This window comes from Ranitomeya imitator, chromosome 5, assembly GCF_032444005.1.
Source record: "Ranitomeya imitator isolate aRanImi1 chromosome 5, aRanImi1.pri, whole genome shotgun sequence".
Lineage (NCBI taxonomy): Eukaryota > Metazoa > Chordata > Amphibia > Anura > Dendrobatidae > Ranitomeya > Ranitomeya imitator.
Genome location: NC_091286.1, coordinates 35,851,243 through 35,876,943, shown reverse-complemented (window position 1 = coordinate 35,876,943; position 25,701 = coordinate 35,851,243). Strand labels below are relative to the sequence as shown.

The following is a 25,701-nucleotide window of genomic DNA, read 5'->3' as shown; positions in this document are numbered from 1 at the left end:
CTGCTGATGCAGCCTCTCGCCGGGGATTAATGGTCATGGTAATGTGCCAGCAATTTCTGAAAAAAACCCATCAGTATTCAATCTGACAAACAGATCACGTGGAAACCACTGCCCGAGATCAGCTTGTTCTCAGGTGTTAAAAATGAACTGCAAAAATCGCTGGATTATTGAAATGTTACTATATGCAAAGTAGCTCTCCTCCAGGAGGAAGAATCGTCTCTCTAGTGCCACCTACAGGCAGCTATCCTAAAAACTCAATGTCTAACCCTTTATCATTGGCACATGACTCCGGATATTTAGCCAAATTAGAGTCTTCTTCAAAAGAAAAATACCCGTCTGCTTTTCCCGGGGTGCATTGCCTGACCTATAAGTCTCCCTATACCACTAGGTGGTCTCCACAATGGTACCCCCTGGAAAATTTCTGTAATGATGCGGCGGAGCATCACCGCTCCAAGAAGGGGGAGGACATGTTTTTAGCTTTATTTCTCCGGTCTGGGCCCTATACGGTGAATTTGTTTCATTCCTTTACTGTTTTTACGATCTCCGGTGATCGTCAGTGAATGGAAAACTTTCCTGGTTGCATCACAGCTGCAGGAGTGACGTCACGTCTACAGCCAGGGTGGGCGACACATGAGCCCAGGATTTGCTTCACATGTTGTAGACGTGATGTCAGGTAAGTAATGTTGGGTTTTGCTAGTTTTAGGACTCACACATATGGCCATATATCCTCCTGATTATCCTGATTATGTAAATGACGCTCTGATCAGAGTCTAATTAGAGCATGATCCGATTCTCTCCGCTGAGGAGAAGATGGAGAACATAATTTCTCCATCTTCTCCATTGTGTAAGTGCGCGGCAATCAGACTGTATGTAGCCTACAATTTTTTCTCTATATTTTACTATTGCAGATGTGACTGCCTCCAGCCTGACTCTACACTCCTCCCATTGACCAGCAGGTGATTTTAATCAGTTCCTCTTATCCATTTGAATTGTAGGCTCGTGGCCCAGGAGAGACATATTTGTCCATTTAACTGTAGGCTGATAGCTCAAGAGAGGTATGTACAGTAGAATAGGGACCCATCAGGGGAGGTCACCTTGCCGTGGTTGCTGGGCACACATGAATTGTCCAATTTATGAGCTAAGAACCTTCACAGCACAGTTTAGATTCAATGTTTTCAGTGTTTGCATATATCTCGGCTTATATAGAGTTCTGCTGTGTTTTCTTTTTCTATATATTGCAACTATCGCATCTGGCACCTGTTCACACCTAGGAGGTGCTAGTCAGGTTTTATCTTTATATTTTACTAGATAGATAGGTAATAATAATAAGAATCTTTATTTTAATATAGCGCTAATATATTCCACAGCGCTTTACAGTTACATTATCATCACTGTCCCCATTGGGGCTCAGAATCTAAATTCCCTATCAGTATGTCTTTGGAATGTGGGAGGAAACCGGAGAACCCGGAGGAAACCCACACAAACACGGGGACAACATATAAACTCCTTGCAGATGTTGTCCTTGATGGGATTTGAACCCAGGACTCCAGCGCTGCAAGGCTAACCACTGCGCCACCATGCTGCCCATATATAGATATCATGTAGATATTTAATGTCACAAGCCCCCTACATATAATAAACTAGTACCCATTAGTGCCTGTCATGTGGCACTAAAGGGTGTTTTGCCTTATGTCACCTATTAACCCTGCTGTTCTGTTCGGGTCATAGTGACCCAAACAGACTTTTTGCGGCCCTGTAGATTTTTTTCTGTAAGTCCATAAAACTTGAGACTCCTTGACTTTTCCTCATTTGGGGGGACCTACCTATGAGTATTTTTTTTTTTTTCGTTTACTTTTTGCTACACGCAAAAAGTTACACTTGTTGTGTTCGGGTCATAGTGACCCGACATCGTTTTTTACAGCTGTGAGGCCATATTTTCAGTGAAATAAAGGCGTTATAACCTCAGTTGGGTCTATTTATTGCATCTACTATTGTATATCAATTGATTTATTTCTTAAATTATTTCAATGGGGTTGTATACGTGCTCTACCGGGGGTATGCATTGAGATCTGCGCACCATAAAAATGGCTTTATATTGATTATTTTTGGTGCGCAGTCTATTCTAAAATGTAGAGTGCATCCGGAGAGATCACTAGGTGTGCACTACACGTGTATATTATGCGCAGAACGGACTGCTCAGAACGCGCTGTCTAAGACGTTTTTTTTTTGTAAAGCTGAGCTGTAAAGTCTTGCAAATAATTTTTTTTTGCTAAGTAAGTCTGTCTTCCTGGCTTATCTGCTTGTTTTCAGAAGGGTTCTTATCTTCTCTGCTCTTATCAGTACACATATGCTAGCCCAGACATGTTACCTTTCAGTTTCTTTGGAGAGCAGCTGTGTGCTTCTACCCCCATGGCCTCTTCCGACATAAAAAGAAAAAGATGCAGCTATTGCCCTTCTACTTGTGACAACAAGACGAGTATAACATGTTCTGGCTGTAAAACATTTCTATGCAAGAATCATGTGTATTGTTTTTCATGCAAGAATCCGTAAATTTATATGATCATGTAAATATATTCACATTGTAATGTTTATTATCTTTAATTTTTTATCACAAAATGTTTTATTTGATTGTTTTTTTTTGTTTTTTTTTTTACAAAATATGTGTAGCTTTCTATTTTCGTTTTGCTCATTGGATGGATCTGTTTTTTCAGAATAAAAACAAAAAAAAAAGATTTCTAGTTCATTTTTCTTTTTTTTTTTTACTACCAAACATGTTCACAAACAGTCTAGTAAGCAAAAAGTATAAAAAAAATGGAGTTAGAGTGTCTAAAATCAAGGTTTAATAAGCCGGGTCATAGTGACCCGGAACACTACAAGTGTATAGTAAATGCGATCAAAACAGCAGGGTTAAATAATTAATAATAATTAAAAAAAAAACGATGATGGGTCCCGCCTATTTAAACAAGCAAAGGCTAAGCAGACAGCTGTGGGCTGATATTAATAGTCTGGGAAGGAGCCATGGATATTGGCCCCTTACCAAACTAATAATACCAGCCCTCAGCCGCGTCATAAATGGCGCATCTATTTGATGCATTGGTGCTTAGCCTCAGCTCTTCCTGATTGCTCTGGTGCAGTGGCAATCGGGGTAATGGTTTTTGGGTTGATGTCAGCTGTGTAATGTCCGATGACATCAAGCCCAGGACTTAGTTATGGAAAGGTCTTTAATAGCCACCACCTGGCTCACACTGGGCCACTGGAAGAACCGGAGGATTCTCCGGTGGGCCCAGGCCCTGACACCTGCTGGCATACAGGGCAGCACCTGCCTAGTGCCCTCGCTGCTCCAGGGGTCCCCAGCCAGTGGCGTGTCGCTAACAGCGGCACACCACGCAGCTGCTATCGAGCCCCCGATGCCAGCGGTCAGCAGTTGGTGACAGGAAGCCTAAGCCTGTTCCCACTGCTAAAGTGGAGAGGAGTAACTTCATTTCACTTTAATAGAGGGCAGAGTTTGCCACAGGCTGCAGCTAACACTGCCCGCTATCAGGGCCCACAGAGCAGGGCCCCTGCTCTCTCAGGGGCCCCATGCGTCCGCTATGGGGCTGTAAGCCAGGGGAGCCCGGCGTCAGCGCCGCCTCCCAGTGAGCATTAATAGAGGAGAGAGCATCAGATAGCGCTCCCTCTCCCATCATTCCCCTCTGCCTCTGACACAGGTACGTTTATCGTGGACCTGCTGTGTGCCAGGCCGACTGCAGCACAGCTCCTGACATTGGAGAAGAGCCGCCGCTGGAATCAGCGTGGGAGCGAGGAGGAGAGGTGAGTATTGTGGTTTATATATATATATATATATATATATATGTGAGTCCTGGGGCAGCTTTATTTCCTATAAGAGAGCTACATTATACCCTATGACGGGGGCAGCATTATTCCCTATGGGTGGGGCTGCATTATTCCCTATGAGGGGGCAGCCTTATACCCTATGAGGTGGGGCAGGATGATACCCTATGTAGGGGGGCAGCATGACACCTACGAGGGGGGCTGCATGATACCCTATGAGGGGGGCAGCATGATACCCTAAGGGGAATGCATTATACTGAGGGGGCTATATTATATTCTGTGGGGTCTGCATTATACTATATGAGGGGGGAAGCATTATTTTCTATGGAGGGGCTGCATTATACCTTATGAGGGGGCTGCATTATACTCTGAGGGGGCTACATTCTATTCTGTGGGGAGGCTGTATTATACCCTATGAGGGGGCTACATTATATTCCATGGCGGGCTGCATATTACCTTATGAGGGTGTTGCATTATACTCTATGAGGCTGGTTGCATAATATTTTATGGGGGGGCTACATTATATTCTATGAGGGGGCTACATAATATTCTATGATGGGGTTGCATTATACTATATGAGGGCTGCATTATATTCTGTGAGGGGGCTACTTTATATTCTATGGGGGGCTGCATTATATTCTATCAGGGACTACATTATATTCTATGAGGGGGCTGCATTATACTATATGATGCTGCATTATATTCTGTGAGGGGGCTACATTATGCTATATGAGGGGGCTGCATTGTACCCTATGAGGGGGCTACTTTATATTCTATGAGGGGGGCTACCCCAACCCCTGCTACATAATTAAGACATGTACCACTTTATATTATACCCTGATATTAGTTATCTAATATATAGAGGTGTGATCAGTCATTGTACAGAAGGAGGAGGAGGCGAGCTGTAACGTCACCTATTGTAAATGGTGGATCCTGTGTTATCTACTGTATATAGAGGTGTTATCAGTCATTGTACAGGAGGAGGAGGTGAGCTGTGATATCACCTATTGTAAATGGTGGATCCTGTGTTATCTACTGTATATAGAGGTGTTATCAGTCATTGTACAGGAGGAGGAGGTGATCTGTGACATCACCTATTGTGAATGGCGGATCCTGTGTTATCTATTGTATATAGAGGTGTTATCAGTCATTGTACAGGAGGAGGAGGTGAGCTGTGACATCTTCTATTGTGAATGGTGGATCCTGTGTTATCTACTGTATATAGAGGTGTTATCAGTCATTGTACAGGAGGAGGAGGTGAGCTGTGATATCACCTATTGTAAATGGTGGATCCTGTGTTATCTACTGTATATAGAGGTGTTATCAGTCATTGTACAGGAGGAGGAGGTGATCTGTGACATCACCTATTGTGAATGGCGGATCCTGTGTTATCTATTGTATATAGAGGTGTTATCAGTCATTGTACAGGAGGAGGAGGTGAGCTGTGACATCTTCTATTGTAAATGGTGGATCCTGTGTTATCTACTGTATATAGAGGTGTTATCAGTCATTGTACAGGAGGAGGAGGTGAGCTGTGATATCACCTATTGTAAATGGTGGATCCTGTGTTATCTACTGTATATAGAGGTGTTATCAGTCATTGTACAGGAGGAGGAGGTGATCTGTGACATCACCTATTGTGAATGGCGGATCCTGTGTTATCTATTGTATATAGAGGTGTTATCAGTCATTGTACAGGAGGAGGAGGTGAGCTGTGATATCACCTATTGTAAATGGTGGATCCTGTGTTATCTACTGTATATAGAGGTGTTATCAGTCATTGTACAGGAGGAGGAGGTGATCTGTGACATCACCTATTGTGAATGGCGGATCCTGTGTTATCTATTGTATATAGAGGTGTTATCAGTCATTGTACTGATGATGACAAATCATGGCGTGCTCTATTGGAACATTACTTCTGGATAAGAATTTCAAAATTCGATGCTGTAAGGAGGACGATAATATTACACGGCTTTTTGCATGTCTAATGACCATACTACATGGCGAGGGTCCGTCCGTCTGTCCTGAGGGTCCGTCCGTATCTCACAGATCCTTTTCATAGATTAGTTTCCATAAAGCGGACTGACACAGCTCTGACCCCGGCACATGTATAACAATCAGGCTAAAGTTCAGCAAGTACTGGTAGAGTTTACATTTAGGCGAAGGAGCCTGTGACTCCCCCGTGACCGAGGCCGATGTGATGTGGATCAATAAGACGCATTGTCGAGTTTCACGGAAATGCCCTCCGCTGCCGTCTACAATGCAGCCAGTTCTGTATGTTATGTACCTAAGAAACGTGGAGGGATCTGATGAAAATGGAGGCCGAGAGGACAAGACGTCTATTGTACGGACGCTCTACATCTGACACGAAGAATACAAGACGCCCTACAGATTCGGAGCCCCCATTATGTCGATCACAAAGCATCTGATACAAGATGGCATGTATGACCAGCATCAGTCTGGAAACAGGCCCGATGGAGAATAGAGGGATATGTGTCGGAAACGTGCGATGGATGCGTGTTGTGGCAGACCGTCGGCACAAAAAAACGTTCCATGTAATTTTTTTGGGCGTCATGCCCGCCATTTCCGACTGCGCATGCGCGGCCGGAACTCCGCCCCCTCCTCCCCGGACATTACAATGGGGCAGCGGATGCGTTGAAAAACTGCATCCGCTGCTTCCATTCTGATTTTATTTCACAGTATGCGTCGGTACGTCGGCCCGACGCTAGTGTGAAAGCAGCCTAACACAGGAGCTGCCAGCAGAGGATCTTGATGATTTCTGTGCCCACATGCATTTAATGGCAGAACCTTCCTCGGCCATTAATAACCTCATTGACGGCATCCGAGGGGCTAAGTGCCGGGATTTCTGCACGTGGCCCTTACACTCCGTACTAAGCTAATCGAGAAGTTTGGAAATGTTTTTTCAATTTTTTTTTACCATTTGCAGTAACTTTTCTTCATAACTCTATGACTTTTCCTTCTCGGTGATACAATTTGGATTGTATAACATTCTCATCTGAACGAGTCCTCATCCCCTTTCCCGAATTTATTGTCTGATATACGTTGCCAACGGAGGCGGCGGAGCGAGGGGGAGAAGTAATAATCGCATAAACACAAATAAGCACTGCAGCATTTGTACATTTACTTCTATGAAGCTTTAGAATTCCGTTTTTTGATCAGATTTCGCATTGTCCCTGCCCTATAATTTTTTCCTCACTGCGTCATGCGTGGGAGGCAGAAAAGCCGCGACTGCCGTTTTTCAGCGACATTTGTTCTTCTAGATTTCCGCCGCTCGGCATCACGCACGATCCCTGTACCGGATTTCGGAGCCCGTCCTGCTCTGTGTGTTGTATAATTGGCGCCATTCTGTGCACAGGGATGAAAACAACAACTCCACCCGACTTACATCACTGCTGTTCCCGTCCCTTGCCAACTTCTCCTTGGCTCACCTGCCTGTGCAAGATACCCATCAGTACGTAGGATCAGAGTGCGGATGGCGTCACTAATGTCTCATGATACCGCCCTCAGGCGGGGAAGATCGACACGTTAGCTGCACCCGTCAGACATGCTGAGAAATGCACTAATATAAGATCAGATCCCTGCATTATCACAAGGGTCTATATATCCAATATATCCCGACCACTTCTGCATGGCCACCTCTGCATGGCCGCCACGATCCCCCTCAACTATCACCTCGGATCCCTCATTCCCATCGCAATGTTACAGAGTTCAGGTATGTATGGCATGAGAGACCACCCCGTTAATAAAGATCAATATTATTAGAGGGGCCTGGCTGTGAGGAAAGAATGTAGAACTCCTCATTATTCCTCTGCTATAATTACTTTTTTTATGAATAAATTGACAACTGGGTGTCACCAATTTTGGGGGGTGTCCTTATCACTTACTGTAGTATTACTGATCCATAGCCGCATTGTGTGCTGTCATAAGATGTCACGTTCTGTCTGCTTCAGTAGCTGCGCTGCTAGAACCTTGCACGATACCCCAATTTTGGAAGGATAGTCCGACTTCTTACCCAATTACTCCTAATGGACCTGTTAATTAATACACCTGCAATAAAAGTGGTTTGAGGGACCTAAAGGTGTTTTTGAAGAACCCTGTATGTCAGAGCAGTGTGATCAGTCTGATATCGTCCAATCAGTGCTGACTTCCCGACTTCCTCATATTCGGGGACTCTCCGGCAGAAAGGATCATTCACTCCCCCACCATCATGTATCAGTCAGGGGAGACTCAGGAGGCCCTCTTAGACTGTGAGCCAATCAGGTTAAACAGTTTTTAGGCTACTATGTATGGGAGCCTTAAAGGGGTTGTCCACTTTTGGTGACCATTTTTTTAAATTTTTACTTAAATGCATGTATTTGGGGCTAAAAAAAAAATGGCACCTTTTGACTTTTACAGGCTCTTTATTTACCAGCAAATTGAACTTTGGTGTGGTCTGTCGGCTGAGAGGAGCTCAGAAAAGGAGAGATAAGAGTTAGAATCTCTCTCGTTGGATCATCAGAACGAGCTCCCTGACGGATTCTCCGTTAACTTATTCTGCAGCCAATAATAGACAGTCCGACACAGGGTTTACAGTAGCCAAATGGTTCGGATTTTTTAATGAAAAATCATATAAAAAAAAATGTGCATTTAAAAAAGAAAAACATAACTGTTTCCAAAAGTGGACAATCAATTTATTACATATTAAAAGGAGAGAATGCATAAAGCATTTCCAGCCATTCCTCTTTTTTATAGGTTGGTGTGCATCAGGTTGCCATGATAGCCCGATGCAGAGGGCAGGAGACATTTATAATGGCAGCGCCCCCTTGTCTGTAATGGGGGGTGGTGTATCTACCCCCGGACCACAAGTGCTGGCGTCTCCATGTATACGTTTTGGTGTGGACGCGAGTGTACAGACAATTGTTTTCCATCATCTATAAAAGCTTTTAGCAGATTTTGTGCAGATAAAGAATGTTACCAGTGACTGCCCTAGAGAACCCCTGACCTCTGGACGTTGCACCTATTCCTAGAAAGATATGGGATTCTTGGCACGGAAGCTCATTTATCTTCACCGAGCTGAGAATCCATCACGAGGAAAAACTCCCAGATACATCAGTCCGTGGCCCAGAGAAGTGTCTGCGAGTACGGAGGGAGTTTTATCACTTACTGGAGTGTTATTGACCCATAGCACCTTTGTGTGCCACATTCTGCTCCAGTAGCTGAGCTGCTAGAACCTTGCACGATACCCCAAATTTTGTAAGGATAGTCCGACTGTTTACCCAGTTACTCCCAATGGAACTGTTAATCAATACACCGGCAACAAAGAGTTTTTGGAGATTTTCCAGTTTTGGAAGACCCCTGTACGTTGGAGCAGTTTTTTTAAAAATTATAACTATGACGATCTTTGCCCGTTACTGCGGCTTAGTAACATTTATACGCATGGCTCTGTAAATAACGAGGGGGCCAAGACAGGATCAGACCCCCACCAACATAGCCTGTAGGTAAGTCATCCTAGTATGACTATTTTAAGGAACTTTCTGTTTTGTTTTTTTAAACCCCCTGCGCCCTACATGAATAAAAAAAAAAAAATAAAAAAAAAAAAAAAATGCCTTACTTGACCTCCCCAGGTCCAGTGTTGGGTCTCCGCCGCTGTGCCTGTTACTGTCTGCAGTGCTGATGTCACGTCGACAGCAATGCCGCCAGTCACTGAGAGGTTGACTGCACGAGCTGCTCAGAACCGCTGAGCTCAGTGATTGCCTGCAGGGAGGTCGATGTGACGTCAGCGCTGCAGACAATAATAGACATCAGGCACAGCAGTGGAGGTGCATCGCTGGACCCAGGGAGGGTACGTAAAGCCCTGATCATTTTTTTATAAAAAATTAACTATAAAGGGAATCTCTTAGCATGTTTCACTCCCAAACTGCTTCCATCGCCATGTGCGGAAGGTCTTTGAATCATAAGACGCTCTGCACCTTTACTTATACAATCTGTTGCGCCATCACTGGAAAAAAAAAAAAAACTATTTTTTTTAAAAATATGTATATGAGGCTAAAGTGCTCTGGGTGTGATCAGAGCACTTCCCGACGCCATTTCAAGCTTGGCGCCTCCTTCTTCCGTTTGACTGAAGCAGTATGGGGGAAGTGAAACGCGTCGACACATTGCAATAAGTAGCAGGAGAGGGAAATTACTACGTACATGGACGGAAAAACTAATTTTTGTGGTTTGGAGAAGAAAGGATTATAGAAAAAGGAAAAATTCATAGTTGGAGAAAAGTTACAAAAATCGGGATAAAAAGACAGCAGCAAGAATAGAGAACTGTAACGAGGGAACGAACTCTGCAGCTGTGAGAAAGAAATCTGTCACCAGAACTTCAATTAGCGTCACTGGTCAGGATGGGTGGCGGATAGGATTTACAGGGGTAGGCCAGGAATAGAAGAGTTGTCTTCGTCTCTCAGTAGTAGCGCCGCCCTTGTCTATAGGCTGGCTGTGGTACTGCAGCTCACTCTCTTGAATAGTGAAGAGCTCCACACAAGTTATAGGTAGAAGAAGCGCCGGCACCGGGGGAATAAAGGCAGCTCTTATCTCACCTGATTGATGACCTCAAAGTTCAGCTCAACTTTTAAAACTTTTCTGTGTAAATGTCCCGAGGGGAGCGGAGGGTCCCCTGGTGCAAGAAGGGCTCATTGCCTGTCAGGGATCTTGCCACAAGTGGTGCCACTATAGTAAGTTCAGGGGCTGCAGTTGCACCCGGGCCCTGGTGCTTAGGGGGGCCCAAATCCAATCACCATTACTTTTCAAGACTTATGATTGTTAGGGGCCCTGTTGAAGATTTTGCATTAAGGCCCACGATTTTCAATTACATCACTGCTTGCCACTATGTGCACCCCACAGAGAACCGTGTTCTCGGTCTGTTACTTCTACCAAACTGCACCACCCTGCTGAATCAAGGCTTTAATATTAGCTTAAAGGGAATCTGTCAGCAGGCTTCTGTTATGTAATCCAAGAGCAGCACAATGTAGACCGAGACCCTGATTCCACCGCTGGGCTGTGTTTTGCTGTTTCAATACAATCAGTGTTTTCTCAACAGGAGATTATCACTACAGGACTAGGCGTCTCGTGCCTCCTTGTCCAACCACATCCCCAGCACTGATTAGCAGTTTTCTGTCACTATGCAGTGTACACAGAAAGTGGCCAATCAGCGGTGTGGGCGGGGCGATACAGGGCTCAGCATTCAGAGCTCTGCAGCAGAGAAAACAGTGATTGTATCACAACTGCTAAACTAAGTGACATTAGGAGGAGAACTGCAGCTGACTTTTCCTCTCAGTTACTTGTTCTTTTTGGTGTTTTTCTTTCATAAAAAAAAAATTATGTTAATATGATCTATTTTACATGATTGCCTGTATTTTTGGTTTAGCTCTCCCCGGCGGCGGAGTTTACGGTTTCCAGAGGTTTTCACCAGATTCATTTCTGACTTTTACATGTGCACTAAATTTTGAAAACTTTTTGAAAACTCCGGCTCTTGAAAGTTTGCAGCTTTTTGTTCCCCAATGGCAGATTTCACCTGCCTCTATGGAGGGGCTTGTGCTCAGGACCCCTCGCCGCCTGTGCTCAGGACCCCTCGCCGCCTGTGCTCAGGACCCCTCGCTGCCTGTGCTGTTCCCTTGCCCTACTTTTGGACAGTATTCTGCAGCTGCTGCTTTCTGCCATGTAGCAGCACTTGTATGTGTCGCTCCAAAATCCCCCGATTTCCTTGTTCCTGTAACACCTTCAAGGCCTCCAGTCCCAGAAGCAGGGGGGTGCGAGCGCTGGGACCACCGCTGATCAGGAGAACCTCCCTATACAGAATGGTGTAATCATATTTATTGCTGGATGTTGGACTTCCATGGAATTTCTTCCTATCTGCATCTAGCAGGGAGTAGTAGAAGTCATTACAGTGACACCAGCGGCATCTCCCTCAATTGTGACCACCCAGCGTCCTCACCGATTACCTGATTAAAGGGGCTTTGTGCTAACTAAGCACAGCGCCATACATTGTGCAGTGGCTGTTCCAGGTACTGCAGCTCGGTCCCAATTAGGCCCCTTGAAATCATTTGATTGGTGGAAGAGCAGGAGGTCAGATCTCACCAATCTGATATTATGGGGCCATTAATAGAGCTGATTGACAGGACACAATCCGTCAACCCTGCAGACGATGGCTGGGAGCCCCGAAAATCACCTGACGGCATCCATAACCAGGTGGGATATAAGAGGTCGGTTTTAAGGTTCCCATACACAAAGACTACAAATTACTGATGTGGCCGATGAGCGACTGCACCAACGCTATTCATTTTAAAATCCCAGAAAACCCCTTTAAGTCACCCTTAAAGAGACAGTACTTTTTTTTTTTTTTTTTTTTTTTTAAATAAAAGCAAAAAAAACAAGCAGACAAGTCCCAGGCATGATGTCATTACAAGCTCTCCGTGTTTAATTGGTCCTGAAAAACTGCAAGTACAAAGCGTCATGGGCTTTTAATGGGTACGGAGATGTGTGAGAACGTCAGAGAAGCACCGTACAGTCTGTAGGCGAGTGAGACAGTAAAAGGGGTTGTCGCGACATGTAACATTACTGAGATCTGCTGTGCAGGAAAACACAAAACTGGCAGGACGACATTCCCCAAGCGGCTGACAGTGCGCAAGGCGAGGAGGACGTCCGACCGGGCCGCACACGGGGCGGCTGCCGGCAAACACCACGAAGAAGACGACGTTTGTTCCATTCAAGTAATTTATAAAACGATGCGTCCAAAAGGACGGTAAAAAGACATTTCCTTACAAATCGAAAGGTTTTCAGTCCATACGCATTGCAGTAACTACATTCATGAAAGGTGGGCTCACAGCGGACCCCTCACCCGCAGCCAGTGGCGCCATTTTTTTTTTTTTTTTACCAGGATGGTGTCTCCCCCCAAAAAATTTGCCCAACAACCGTAACACCAGCATGCCATCCCCAGATCCGCAAAGATGGCTGCGGGTGGTGGCTCCCTTTAAACCCGCTTTGGTGGCGATGGATTAACCCCTTCTGTTCCCATTACTGCATGCAGTAGCAGCTGGGTCTTGGGGAGGGCGGGGGGGACAAGACCACGGCCGACACGGGAGGCTGACAGGACCGCGCAGGGCGTGCAAACTAAAGATACATCCGGGTGACAGCGTCAAACACAAAAACTACAGAAGTGCAATTTTACTTGATCGGTGCTTTTTGCATAAATGTGCGCACTTGGGGCATCCGATGGCAGGCAACTCAATTAGTTTTATTTTTTGGGGTGGGCAGTTTAAGTGCATTGTGTCACAGTTTGATGCCCGGGGGGCTACAACAAAAGCCATCGATGCCCATTGATTGCCACGTCTGTACTCTACAAGACATTGCAACAAATAGCAAAAAAAAAGTGCGTTAACGCGACCCTTCACCACTCCGGACAGGTCTTGGTTAGTATATGCCTCTAATCCATTTTACATGCGCCGGCCTGTCCCTCTGGTACTCCTCCTGGAAGGTAATAGATAACCATCCACTAATCAGAAGAACTGACTTGACGAAGCTCAGAGGCCCCGCCGACCCAGCCGTCACTTCATTCATACACTTCAAGGATGAGGAACAGCACAAGCCATTCCCTAAAATTGTCTTTTTTTTTTTCTTGGCAACGTCAAATATTTTAAAAGGGATTGTATAAAAGTTCTTCAAAAGGAATAAAATAATAAAAGTAACCAACATTCGCCCCTTTAAGCTGCCACAGATGCTGCTCTTGTCCCATTTATTTCCGGGCAGTTACCGACCACCACCATTAGCTGCCCAGAAGTAGACGGGAACTGGAGCGGCAGTTATTTAAAAAGGGACAAGTATATATTTTTTTTTGGTGGGGGGGGGGGGGAATTACTGGACAACCCCTTTAACAAAAACAGACATGTCACGTGAGGTGAAAGGTCCTCTTTAATGCTATAATCATCCCCTGAAACAGAGAGGACAGACATGAATATTATCGTCTGGCTCCATTTTTGATCATTTTACCGCTGACGATCACGGATGTGAAGACTTGTCGCACCCAAGTCTGCGGCCAGTTTTACGCCCCGGTCATAGCTCTGCCTTCCTATCTCCCGGCAGTTGCTGCTGGTTCAGAGTCTGTGGGGCATGTGCTTTACCTCTATCAGATGGGCGGCCTTTTAAAAGACAGTTCACACAGGCAGACTAAAGAAAACCGTGCGCAATAGATCACTCCGTGCTCGTACGCCGCCATTAAAGGAAACCTGTCACCTGAATTTGGCAGGACCGGTTTTGGGTCATATGGGCGGAGTTTTCAGGTGTTTGATTCACCCTTTCCTTACCCGCTGGCCGCAGTATTGGATTGAAGTTCATTCTCTGTCCTCCGTAGTACACGCCTGCACAAGGCAAGATTGCGGAGGACAGAGAATGAACTTCAATCCAATACTGCGGCCAGCATGCAGCCAGCGGGTAAGGAAAGGGTGAATCAAACAGCCCGAAAACTCCGCCATACGACCGAAAACCGGTCCCACCAAATTCAGGTGACAGGTTCCCTTTAATCTCAGCAGAACGAGCCCCGCTTACACAGGACGATACGCTGCTTGGAACAATTATTTTTTGCACTAGGCAAAAAAACAAAACAAAAACCATTTCACCCGACGAACAAGCGTTTTTCCACATTGATCGGCTTACGCTCCTGCGGTTGTCTCCGTCCGCACAGATCTTATGGATCTTCCTGAATGTATTGGGCCTATATGGGACAAGATCAGTTCACGATACCAAGAGCAAAGCGATCCAGCAAGGTAGGTGCAAAGTGCTCAAAAAAAAAAAAAAAAAAAAAAAAATGGAGCCGCACACACGCAAAACACACACAACTCTTCCGTCCGACATCTCTGCCGTTCGTTTTCTTAAATAGCAAAAGAAACGAGAACTTTAAAGCAACAAGACGTCCACTCCACATTACAGCCTCTGTCCTAGAGCGATGCCAAGCGGGAAAATAAGTCCTGTAACATTGGACATCTATAGAATCAAACTAAAGGCAACTTTTTTTTTTTGTTTTTGCCCCCCCCCCACCCCTCAGATTGTGACATGTGGAATTCTGGACATGAACCGACGCAGATCGAGTCGTAATCATCCATGAGCGAGTCGGGAACCAGTTTCCCTTTTTGTATCGTCCCCTTACGGCCAGGAGCGAGGGCTCACACGGCGGAGTCCATGTCTATCGTCAGTTCGTTAGGGGTCTCGGAAGAATTAGTTCTCTTGGTTCTATGCTCCGGAGATTCGCTAATCATCCCTAAGGTGGCCGCTCCGCAGCTGGTCTTCCTCGCCGAGATGCTTTTTTCAGAGTTCCCGCAGCACTGTTTGGGGGCGCACTGCGTTCTGCAGGAAAGTTCGCAGAGGGATATCCTAGAGCCAGACTCCACATTGGAAAATTCGGGCTGAATAGTGGTGGCGTGGATTCCTTCATCGTGGAAGAAGTCTTTAATCCGCTTTGCCACCTCCATATATGCGGTGGGGTCCTGGCATTTGATATGAGCCGTGGCAATGATGCGGCTCTCGGCCAGCTGCCACACGTGCAGTTCGTGGACGGCCTCGACGCCATCAAGACTCTGGAGCTTTTGTTTCAAGGAGGTAATGTCAATTTGCTTGGGGACCGTTTGCAGCAGGATGAGGGCGGATTCTTTAAGAAGCGGGTAGGTTGTGTACAGCAATATACACACCATGATCACACACAGGGAGGGATCGAGGTACAACACCCAGCAAGGTCCAGCCACCTTGATCTGCGGTTCTTCTGCACTGTCATTCAGGGAAAGTGAGGTATGATTGATCTCTGGATGATCGGAGCAGTGGTCGTGAACACAAGGGTTGATGCACTTCTCACCCGATGGACAAGGGTTAAATACAAAGTAAAAGACCAAAGCGTTGACCACCACGATGACCGAGCCCAAGGCATCACCAAGAACGTGGAGGAACACTCCGCGCATGTTCAGCTGAGAGCCATCCTCATGGATTTCTCCAACGTAGTTTTGGACTATGTTGCCGTTCAGACGTTCTACTGTATGATCTCCCAAAGCATCTGAAAAGAGAAGAGAGAGATCCATTATAGGTCCAAGCTGTCAGATCCATCAGTATCTACACGTTCTCTGGAAGGCCTGGAAGCAGAGACTCCCCCACCGATCTCAAGGTCAGGTTGTTTGGATAAACTCTTACTGAGCATGTGTGACCATTACTGTCTATGAGTGGTGGTCGCACATGCTCAGTAAGGCTTTAGTCACACGGGAACTTTGTGCCCTACCATGCCTTGGATCGGTGGAGGTCTCGGCCACTGGACCCTTAGACATTTTTATTCAATCCTGGGAATTTTTTTCTATTCTGTTGTTCATAGGACAAACCATTTTAAAGAGGTTAATTTTTGTATTTTATGCCATTTTAAAGGGTTTGTCTATAGGATGTGTGATAACTTGCACTGATTCTGAGAATGGGGGTCTGTTATCTCCAGCATTTCCGAAGACAGTGAATAGAGAGGTGATTAGAAGGCTTCATCACCAGTGAACAAATAAGTGGTCACCTACCCTACAGATATGTGAGGACTTTATGGCACAAACCCTTTAATAAACTTGGCCAAGAGTAAGGAATATTATAAGATATAACCAGTCACCCATCTGTCGAAACCTTCACCATTCCAGCACCATCACTCCAGTGGTTCCCACCGGATCTGCAGTGATGGAGGATCGCCCATAGATCACTGCAACTGCTGCAGTCAATCACTGGTGTGAGCGGTCACTTGCCGTCAGTATTGAGGCCAGTGACCCTCCAAACGGTCATGTTTTCAGAATTACCCAGCACGGCACAGGTAATACAACCATGGTCCGTGCCACGGACCCTCTCTCTGAAGGACATCCTGAAATTACGACTCGTTAGGAGAATTTAAGGACCAAGTTCAGATGACTGCAGTACGTTCCAAGACTGATGATGACCACCGGAGCTCCAGGATTTTACAAGATTCACCACTCAGACAATTTTCTTAAATTCCCTGATCCCTTTTAGGACAAGTCTCCGAAAGTAGAAGCACTTTTCAATAACCAGCCCCAACACCAGTGACCCTCCATAACGTCCCTTCATCCCTACTCCTATAGTGTTGCTGTCTGCAAATGTGTCCAAACCCAAGACACCGCCTTTACCGTCCGGGTACAGCAACGGGGGCAATACGAAAAATCAGATCACGAGAACTACGCAAAATATTGGCAAAAATAGTAAAGGAACGGAGATCTCAGAAACTGGAGAGCAAGTCTACTACAGAAGAAGTTCTTGGATCATAAGTATATCATCTCACGACAATCCCAATTACTAAAGGATTAGGGGATTACTGGCTGATCGCTGGGACCCCCAGCAATCCCGAGACATAACGAATTTAGAGGGGGGCACAGATATACCAGGCACTTTCCAGTCACTTTTATGGAATCCCACACAGATGAGCGATTTCCAGAACTCATGGGGCAGCACATGGGACTGGGGACCCCCGATCTCCGCACAGGAGAGTTACCCAGAGGTGGGAGACTTATCGAACATGGAATATTATGGCCACTGTGGCATCTGATCACCATTCTGGCTAACAGAGCAGGAAGCCATTCCCTGACATCTATATGGAGGGGCTGCCGCCTGCAGCAGGAGCTTTCAGAAATCCCCCAACTCCTTTCCTGCAGCCTCCAGTGTCAGAGCCGACGATGTGTTATTTTCTGCCATCTGCACGGATCTCCACAAGATGCCAAGAGACTGATTCACTAGACGGAGCGTGACCAATTAATTAAATGGCACCTCCCTGGCACTGCAGCCGCCCGTGCCCCGGAGAACACGGGCATGAAAGTGGCACGAAACATAATGGATTTTCAGAAATGCGGTCACCACTAATGACCCAAACTTAGATAGACAAGGGGCGGTCCACACCCATCAGAAGCCCACCGCCCTCATTTATCACAGGGGCAGTCCGCATCCATCAGAAGCCCACCGCCCTCATTTATCACAGGAACGGTCCACAACCATCAGAAGCCCACCACCCTCATTTATCACAGGGGCAGTCCGCATCCATCAGAAGCCCACCACCCTCATTTATCACTTGGATCGGTCCACAGCCATCAGAAGCCCACCACCCTCATTTATCACAGGGGCGGTCTGTGCCCATCAGAAGCCCACCACCCTCATTTATCACAGGAACGGTCCACACCCATCAGAAGCCACCGCCCTCATTTATCACAGGGGCAGTCCGCATCCATCAGAAGCCCACCGCCCTCATTTATCACAGGAACGGTCCACAACCATCAGAAGCCCACCACCCTCATTTATCACAGGGGCGGTCTGTGCCCATCAGAAGCCCACCACCCTCATTTATCACAGGGGCGGTCCGCACCCATCAGAAGCCCACCACCCTCATTTATCACAGGAACGGTCCACACCCATCAGAAGCCCACCACCCTCATTTATCACAGGGGCAGTCCGCATCCATCAGAAGCCCACCGCCCTCATTTATCACAGGAACGGTCCACAACCATCAGAAGCCCACCACCCTCATTTATCACAGGGGCGGTCTGTGCCCATCAGAAGCCCACCACCCTCATTTATCACAGGGGCGGTCCGCACCCATCAGAAGCCCACCACCCTCATTTATCACAGGAACGGTCCACACCCATCAGAAGCCCACCGACCTCATTTATCACAGGGGCAGTCCGCATCCATCAGAAGCCCACCGCCCTCATTTATCACAGGAACGGTCCACAACCATCAGAAGCCCACCACCCTCATTTATCACAGGGGCGGTCCGCACCCATCAGAAGCCCACCACCCTCATTTATCACAGGAACGGTCCACACCCATCAGAAGCCCACCACCCTCATTTATCACAGGGGCGGTCTGTGCCCATCAGAAGCCCACCGCCCTCATTTATCATAGGAACGGTCCACGGCCCTCATTTATCACAGGAACGGTCCGCAACATTCAGAAGCCACCGCCCTTATTTATCACAGGAACGGTCCCGTGCCCATCAGAAGCCCACCGCCCTCATTTATAACATGGGCGTCCTGCACCCATCAGATGCCCACCTCCCTCATTTATCACAGGGGCGGCCTGCACCCATCAGATGCCCACCGCCCTCATTTATCACAGGGGGGCCTGCACTCATCAGAAGCCCACCACCCTCATTTATCACAGGGGCGGCCTGCACCCATCAGATGCCCACCATAATCATTTATCACAGGAACGGTCTTCACCCATCACAGTCAGAAGCCCACCGCCCTCATTATCACAGGGGTGGCCTGCACCGGTCAGAAGCCACTGCCCTCATTTATCATAGGGGCGGCCTGCACCCGTCAGAAGCCCACCGCCCTCATTTTTCACTGGAACGGTCCGCACCCACCACCATCAGAAGCCCACCGCCCTCATTTATCACAGGAACGGTCCCGCACCCATCAGAAGCCACCGCCCTCATTTATCACAGGAACGGTCCCGCACCCATCAGAAGCCACCGCCCTCATTTATCACAGGAACGGTCCCGCACCCATCAGAAGCCACCGCTCTTATTTATCACAGGAACCGTCCGCACCCATCACCATCAGAAGCCCACCGCCCTCATTTATCATAGGGGTGGCCCGCACCCATCAGGTCACCGCCCCCATTTATTGCAGAGGTGGCCTGTGTCCATCACAAGCCTATAGCCCTCATATTATATATAAAGGCCACCTGATAGTATGATGACCTCATTCAACAGCGTCCTATATTTAAGAGGTGGGCAGCACCCGTCAGAAGCCACAGCTACGCCTGGCACACTGGCTCTAGTGCCCCTTCCGCTCCTCCAGACACAATATAACCACAGACGCTGTGCAGTACGGTGACATCACACCTCCTACACGACATCAGGAGTGCTCTGCACAAACGGAACAGGACATCACGAGGGGCTCACACTATGACATCATGCAGGATCTATAGTGGACAGGATGACATCACAGGGTATCTATGCATATGTAAATTAGCACATGACATCATTATTACATCACACTTACTATAGGACAATGGACGGGATCTATACCTATGAAGATCGGAGGACCACACTACATACTATGACATCACGCCCCCTTTATGACATCACAGGCTCAGAGGATGATCTGTCAGCACATACTAAGACCTCACACAGGATCTACACCTATGTAGCTAGGATGACATCACAGGCTGTCTGTACATTAGATGACATCACACCTCCTATATGACAGGAGCAGTATAGAGCTGGACAGCCAATCCCCGATATGACAGAGGGGCTCTATGCATTTGTAAATTAGCTAATGAAATCACACAGGAGCCACTGTAGACCTATGTAGATGACATCACACCCCCTGTGACATCACACTGGAGCTACACCTATGTAGATGACATCACACCCCCTTTGTGACATCACGGGATCTATACCTATGTAGACGACTGACATCACTGGCTCTGCGCATATATTACATACTATGACATCACACTGGAGCTACATCTATGTAGATGACATCACACCCCCTCTGTGACATCACGGGATCTATACCTATGTAGACGACTGACATCACTGGCTCTGCGCATATATTACATACTATGACATCACACTGCAGCTACACCTATGTAGATGACATCACGGGATCTATACCTATGAAGATGAAGTCACAGGCTCTGCGCATATATTACATACTATGATGTCACACCCTTCTATGACATCACACTGGAGCTGCACCTATGTAGATGACAACACACCCCCTCTGTGACATCACGGGATCTATACCTATGTAGACGACTGACATCACAGGCTCTGCGCATATATTACATACTATGACATCACACTGGAGCTACATCTATGTAGATGACATCACACCCCCTCTGTGACATCACGGGATCTATACCTATGTAGACGACTGACATCACTGGCTCTGCGCATATATTACATACTATGACATCACACTGCAGCTACACCTATGTAGATGACATCACGGGATCTATACCTATGAAGATGAAGTCACAGGCTCTGCGCATATATTACATACTATGATGTCACACCCTTCTATGACATCACACTGGAGCTGCACCTATGTAGATGACAACACACCCCCTCTGTGACATCACGGGATCTATACCTATGTAGACGACTGACATCACTGGCTCTGCGCATATATTACATACTATGACATCACACTGCAGCTACACCTATGTAGATGACATCACGGGATCTATACCTATGAAGATGAAATCACAGGCTCTGCGCATATATTACATACTATGACGTCACACCCTTCTATGACATCACACTGGAGCTGCACCTATGTAGATGACATCACAGGCTCTGCACATATGACCCTCTGACGTCACGCTTCTCACCATGTTTCCCGGGCACCACCTCCACCCCGGGCCCGTTCTCCACCAGGTTGTTGGTCTCCTCCCGGTCACGATCCACCCCGTCTCCCGCCGGCCTCTCCCGGCTCCGCGGAGTCTTCTTGGCCCCGTGCGAGTGTCCGTGTCCGGAGCCGCCGCCGTGCGAGTGTCCGTGCGCGGCCCCGGCGCTGTCCCGGAACATGCACAGGCCGATGAGGTTGATGAGCAATCCGCCGAAGCCGACCCCGATGACGACCAGCGGCTGCTCGATGGCCTGCGGCTCGGTGAAGCGCTCCACGGCCTCCAGGATGATGGTGAAGCACAGGGCGGTGAGGAAGATCGCGTTCACCAGCGCGCCCATCACCCCGGCCCGGATCCAGCCGAACGTGTTCTTGTCGGTGGAGCGCGTCTTCTGCGCGAAGCGCACGGCGATCAGCCCGACCAGCAGCGCGATCACATCGGACAGCATGTGGAAGGAGTCGGAGAGCATCGCCAGCGAGCCGGTGATCCGGCTGACCACCACCTCCGCCACGAAGAACACGAAGGTGAGGCCGAGCATACATAGCAGCCGCACACGGTTAGACTCCCACATCGTGACCGACGATCCCCGGGCCGAGGACACGGTCCAAAGGTCAGCGCGGCGAGGGGACGGAGCGCGGCGAGGGGACGGGGCCCGGCGGCGGCTGCGGGAGGCGGAGGAGGCCGCGCTGGATCACAGCCTGGGGGGAGCGCAGTGACCGGGGCCCGGCAGCGGCGGCAGCTTCTCCCTCACTGGGCATCTCTGACGTCCGGAGCAGGGAAATAATACAAACTTTTGCACCCGATACCGTCTTTTCCACACGGAGCAGAGATGACAAGGCCCCGCCCCTCTCCACGCCTGCCTGCTATTGGCTGAGCCGGGAGACGCGATGTGGTACATAGCGACAGCCGCCATTACACGGGCTGAGGAGGCGGGGCGGTTACTATAGCGACCAGCGCGGAGCTCCGGCCGGCACCCTGCTGCTCCCTACAACCCGCCGTCTACGGCCCATCTGCCTTATCTACGACATCGCCGCTGTCCACCACCAGCCAATCAGCTCCCAGCTTATTCACAGCTGTCGCTCCTAGCAACCAATCAGAGTTCAGTTTATAGTGCAGTGAGACGTTGAAAAATGAAAGAGGCTATCTGATTGGTTGCTAGGGGCAACTGTACATGGGCCCTTTATCTGCCATAACTTTTGTTATTGTTCTGTGAATATAGTTCTTTTGTTGAGGAACGAGCTGTAGATTTTATCTTTACTGTTTTAGGGGTCTATACAACTACTAACACCCATTCAGGAGCGCACCGCCCCCCTCACTGCCTGAAGATTGACAGTCCGGGCCGGTAGCATGGCTGAGCCGCCAGTCTGAACAGAAGCTGACAAGATCCAGCGATGCCGTCAGCTTCAGAGAAGCGCTGACGAGCTTTATAGAAAAGAGCTTGTCAGCACGGCACCCCTTGCCCAGGAGACCGACCACCGCTGACAGACGGCAGAGGTGGCCAGTAACCTAGGCAATGAGCAGTAAATAAAAAAAAATTCCTTCGTTCTTGGAAAATAGCAAAGTGGCTTGTTTTTTTCAGATACTTTGCAATTTTCACCAATTTTCTTGAGAATAAGGGCTCAAAAGTGGCGAAAAAAATCGCTGCAGGCTGCAATTGGCAGCGTATATCGGTTGGCACTCGACCATACAAGTCTGTAGGTGCGTGCAAAACATCGGACTGCACTCGGATGTCATCAGAGTGCAGTCTTTGGCATGAGGTATGATGCTTTCCAGTGTGAGCGAGTCCTAGGCCAATAAACCGTGCAACACAGACGCTATGGAAGGCAAAGGATGGAATGTTTTTAAAAAAAAACAGGAGCAAATGCAAAATATATTTTAAAGGTCACATTAAGGACGCAGTCAGATGGCCATATAAATCGGACCGAGATTGGAACGCAGTGCAGGGACTGGCCGGCGGCTGTCCCGACCACGACAGCTTCATGTATTTCTATTTTATCTTCAGATTGGGAAAAATGTTTAGGGGGAGGTATATTTTTATTTTTATACATTTTTCAAGATACTTTTTACACACTTTTTTAGTCTCCTTAAGGGCCTTTAATCTGTGATCACTTGTACTTCTTTGCAATACTTAAGTATTTTGTCAAATTACCCATCTCCAAGAAGCTCCTTTACAGCAGAACAATGATGGCGGTAACCAGCTGCTGCTATTCCCAGTGGATCATGTGAGATAGTTATGTTACGTGACCGCTGCAGCCGATCAGAGTAAAATCTATTCCTTCAGAGCCGACTTCCTCTCTGATGATAGTGGATTGCCCCCATGGGGCCGTGGGGTACTCGGTACCGGGTCCTTCGGTTCATAGCGGGATGTCACGGTGGCTGACCCGGTCCGTGGCCCTGGGACGTCCATGTAAAAGGGAAAGGTCTTTAAACGGATAAAGTTTGTGTTCGTGATGCCACCTGTGGCATTCGGTCACGGTGACCGACGCTGCTTTAAGGGGTCCACTGGGGTGATGTTATGGCAGCTAGCTGGTATACCTTCCCACAGGTGAATTATGTCCCCAGGGCTTCCCAGAGTGTAGATGGTGGATGGTGAGAGGCACAGAAAATAACGAGGACACAAGGTTGCAGTCTCTTTACCTTTACTGAAGACTTCAGCATCCACAGTCCAGGGCACCAGATCACAGGGCAGGCAGAGTCCGGCCGGTTTGGAGGCAAATCCAGAGTCCCCTTATCCAGGTGGAAATCAGTAGCCTTCCCTTGATCTGCAGGGTTGTATGTTCTGAAAGGCAATTCAGTATCACAATGGACATGGAGGTCAGAGCACATACAGTGATCTGACAATAACCCAAAATAATAGAACGAGCTCTGAGACGTGGGAACTCTGCAGACCGCAATCCCTGATCCTCTCCAAACACAACTAGAGGCAGCCGTGGATTGTGCCTAACGATCCCTATGCAACTCGGCACAGCCTGAGAAACTAACTAGCCTGAAGACAGAAAAAATAAGCCTACCTTGCCTCAGAGAAATCCCCCAAAGGAAAAGGCAGCCCCCCACATATAATGACTGTGAGTAAGATGAAAAGACAAACGTAGGGATGAAATAGATTCAGCAAAGTGAGGCCCGATATTCTAGACAGAACGAGGATAGGAAAGATAACTTTGCGGTCTACACAAAACCCTAAAGAAAACCACGCAAAGGGGCAAAAAGACCCTCCGTACCGAACTAACGGCACGGAGGTACACCCTTTGCGTCCCAGAGCTTCCAGCAAAACAAATAGACAAGCTGGACAGAAAAAATAGCAACAAATAGCAAAGAAGCACTTAGCTATGCAGAGCAGCAGGCCACAGGAATGATCCAGAGAAACACAAGTCCAACACTGGAACATTGACAGGAAGCATGAATCAAAGCATTAGGTGGGGTTAAGTAGAGAAGCACCTAACGACCTCACCAGATCACCTGAGGGAGGAAACTCAGAAGCAGCAGTACCAGTTTCCTCCACAAACGGAAGCTCCCAGAGAGAATCAGCCGAAGTACCACTTGTGACCACAGGAGGGAGCTCTGCCACAGAATTCACAACAGTTGTAGTTCCTTACTGCCTAAGGCTTCACATAAGGTCCTCACAGATGTAATGTCTTTCTCTCTGTGCCCCATATAGCATAGGACAAACCCGTATGACTGGTAGCTTGAGGCTGTTTATAGGGACTCTAGTACGCCCCGGCCTCCATGGGTTGCCACCGTGCCTCCTGGGTGTAGGACGGACAGGTAACTTGCAATTAGCTGTCCTGCCGGTCTCTGGAGCAAAGCATAAAGATCCTTACACCCTCAGTGTACTGGCTACCGGGCTTCTGCGCCTCAGAAGGAGGCAGCCTGTGTAGGGCTGATCCCTTTCTGGTATCCTCTCCTTTGCTACGACTTCCTTCACGCTCGCTGCAATACAGTTCTGCCTTCTGAATGTCTCTTCCTAGGAGCTGCAGCTCTCAGGGCATGCACAGCTCCGTGTCCTTTCTCCTTCGTTCACTGACAGGATCCCACCCCTGTCAGGGATGCAGTAACTGAGCTGAGCTCAGCCAGCAACTAACTTTCCCTACAGGCGACCAGTTTTACCTATGTGGGGAGTGACCTAATAAATAGGAGCAGAAGTTCCCCTTGGTGGCCTGGAGTGTGAAATGTGTTGCATGTTTGTGATACCTGGATGTGCAGCGCCCTAGATATCTGGTCGTTGCAGCATGACGCTCTGCCACTAAGGGGAGTGATGGTACGTCTGATGGCACTAAAGGAGCTCTCCTGACCAGGTATCACCAGAACACATTACACTTCACACTCCGGCCACTAGGGGGAGAAAAAGGCTTTATTTATTGGGCCACTCCTCACACTGGTAAAACTAGGGGTTGGGGAGGAAGTTAGTCAGAAGCTGACTGGGTTGGATTCAGGCAACATCCCGTGGCAGGGGGTGTTGCAGGGAGAAGA

General features: G+C 47.9%; 1 protein-coding gene across 1 annotated transcript; it reads right to left on the bottom strand.

Annotated features, from left to right (window-relative positions):
- Positions 1-14,899: 14,899 nt before the first annotated feature.
- On the bottom strand, positions 14,900-21,951 carry SLC30A1 (solute carrier family 30 member 1). The gene is made up of 2 exons (XM_069768540.1): positions 21,220-21,951; positions 14,900-15,907 (listed from the first exon to the last, which is right to left on the bottom strand). Exons 1-2 carry the CDS (start codon positions 21,803-21,805, stop codon positions 15,030-15,032), a joined length of 1,464 nt encoding a protein of 487 aa, XP_069624641.1. The 5' UTR covers positions 21,806-21,951; the 3' UTR covers positions 14,900-15,029.
- Between the last annotated feature and the right edge of the window lie 3,750 nt (positions 21,952-25,701).

Bases quoted from the DNA above. Each gene is read 5' to 3' on its own strand.
- SLC30A1 (XM_069768540.1), bottom strand. From the start codon at position 21,805: ATGTGGGAGTCTAACCGTGTGCGGCTGCTATGTATGCTCGGCCTCACC. The intron at 15,908-21,219 runs GTGAGAAGCGTG...TTCTCTTTTCAG, and splicing joins GGTGGTGCCCGGGAAACATG to ATGCTTTGGGAGATCATACA.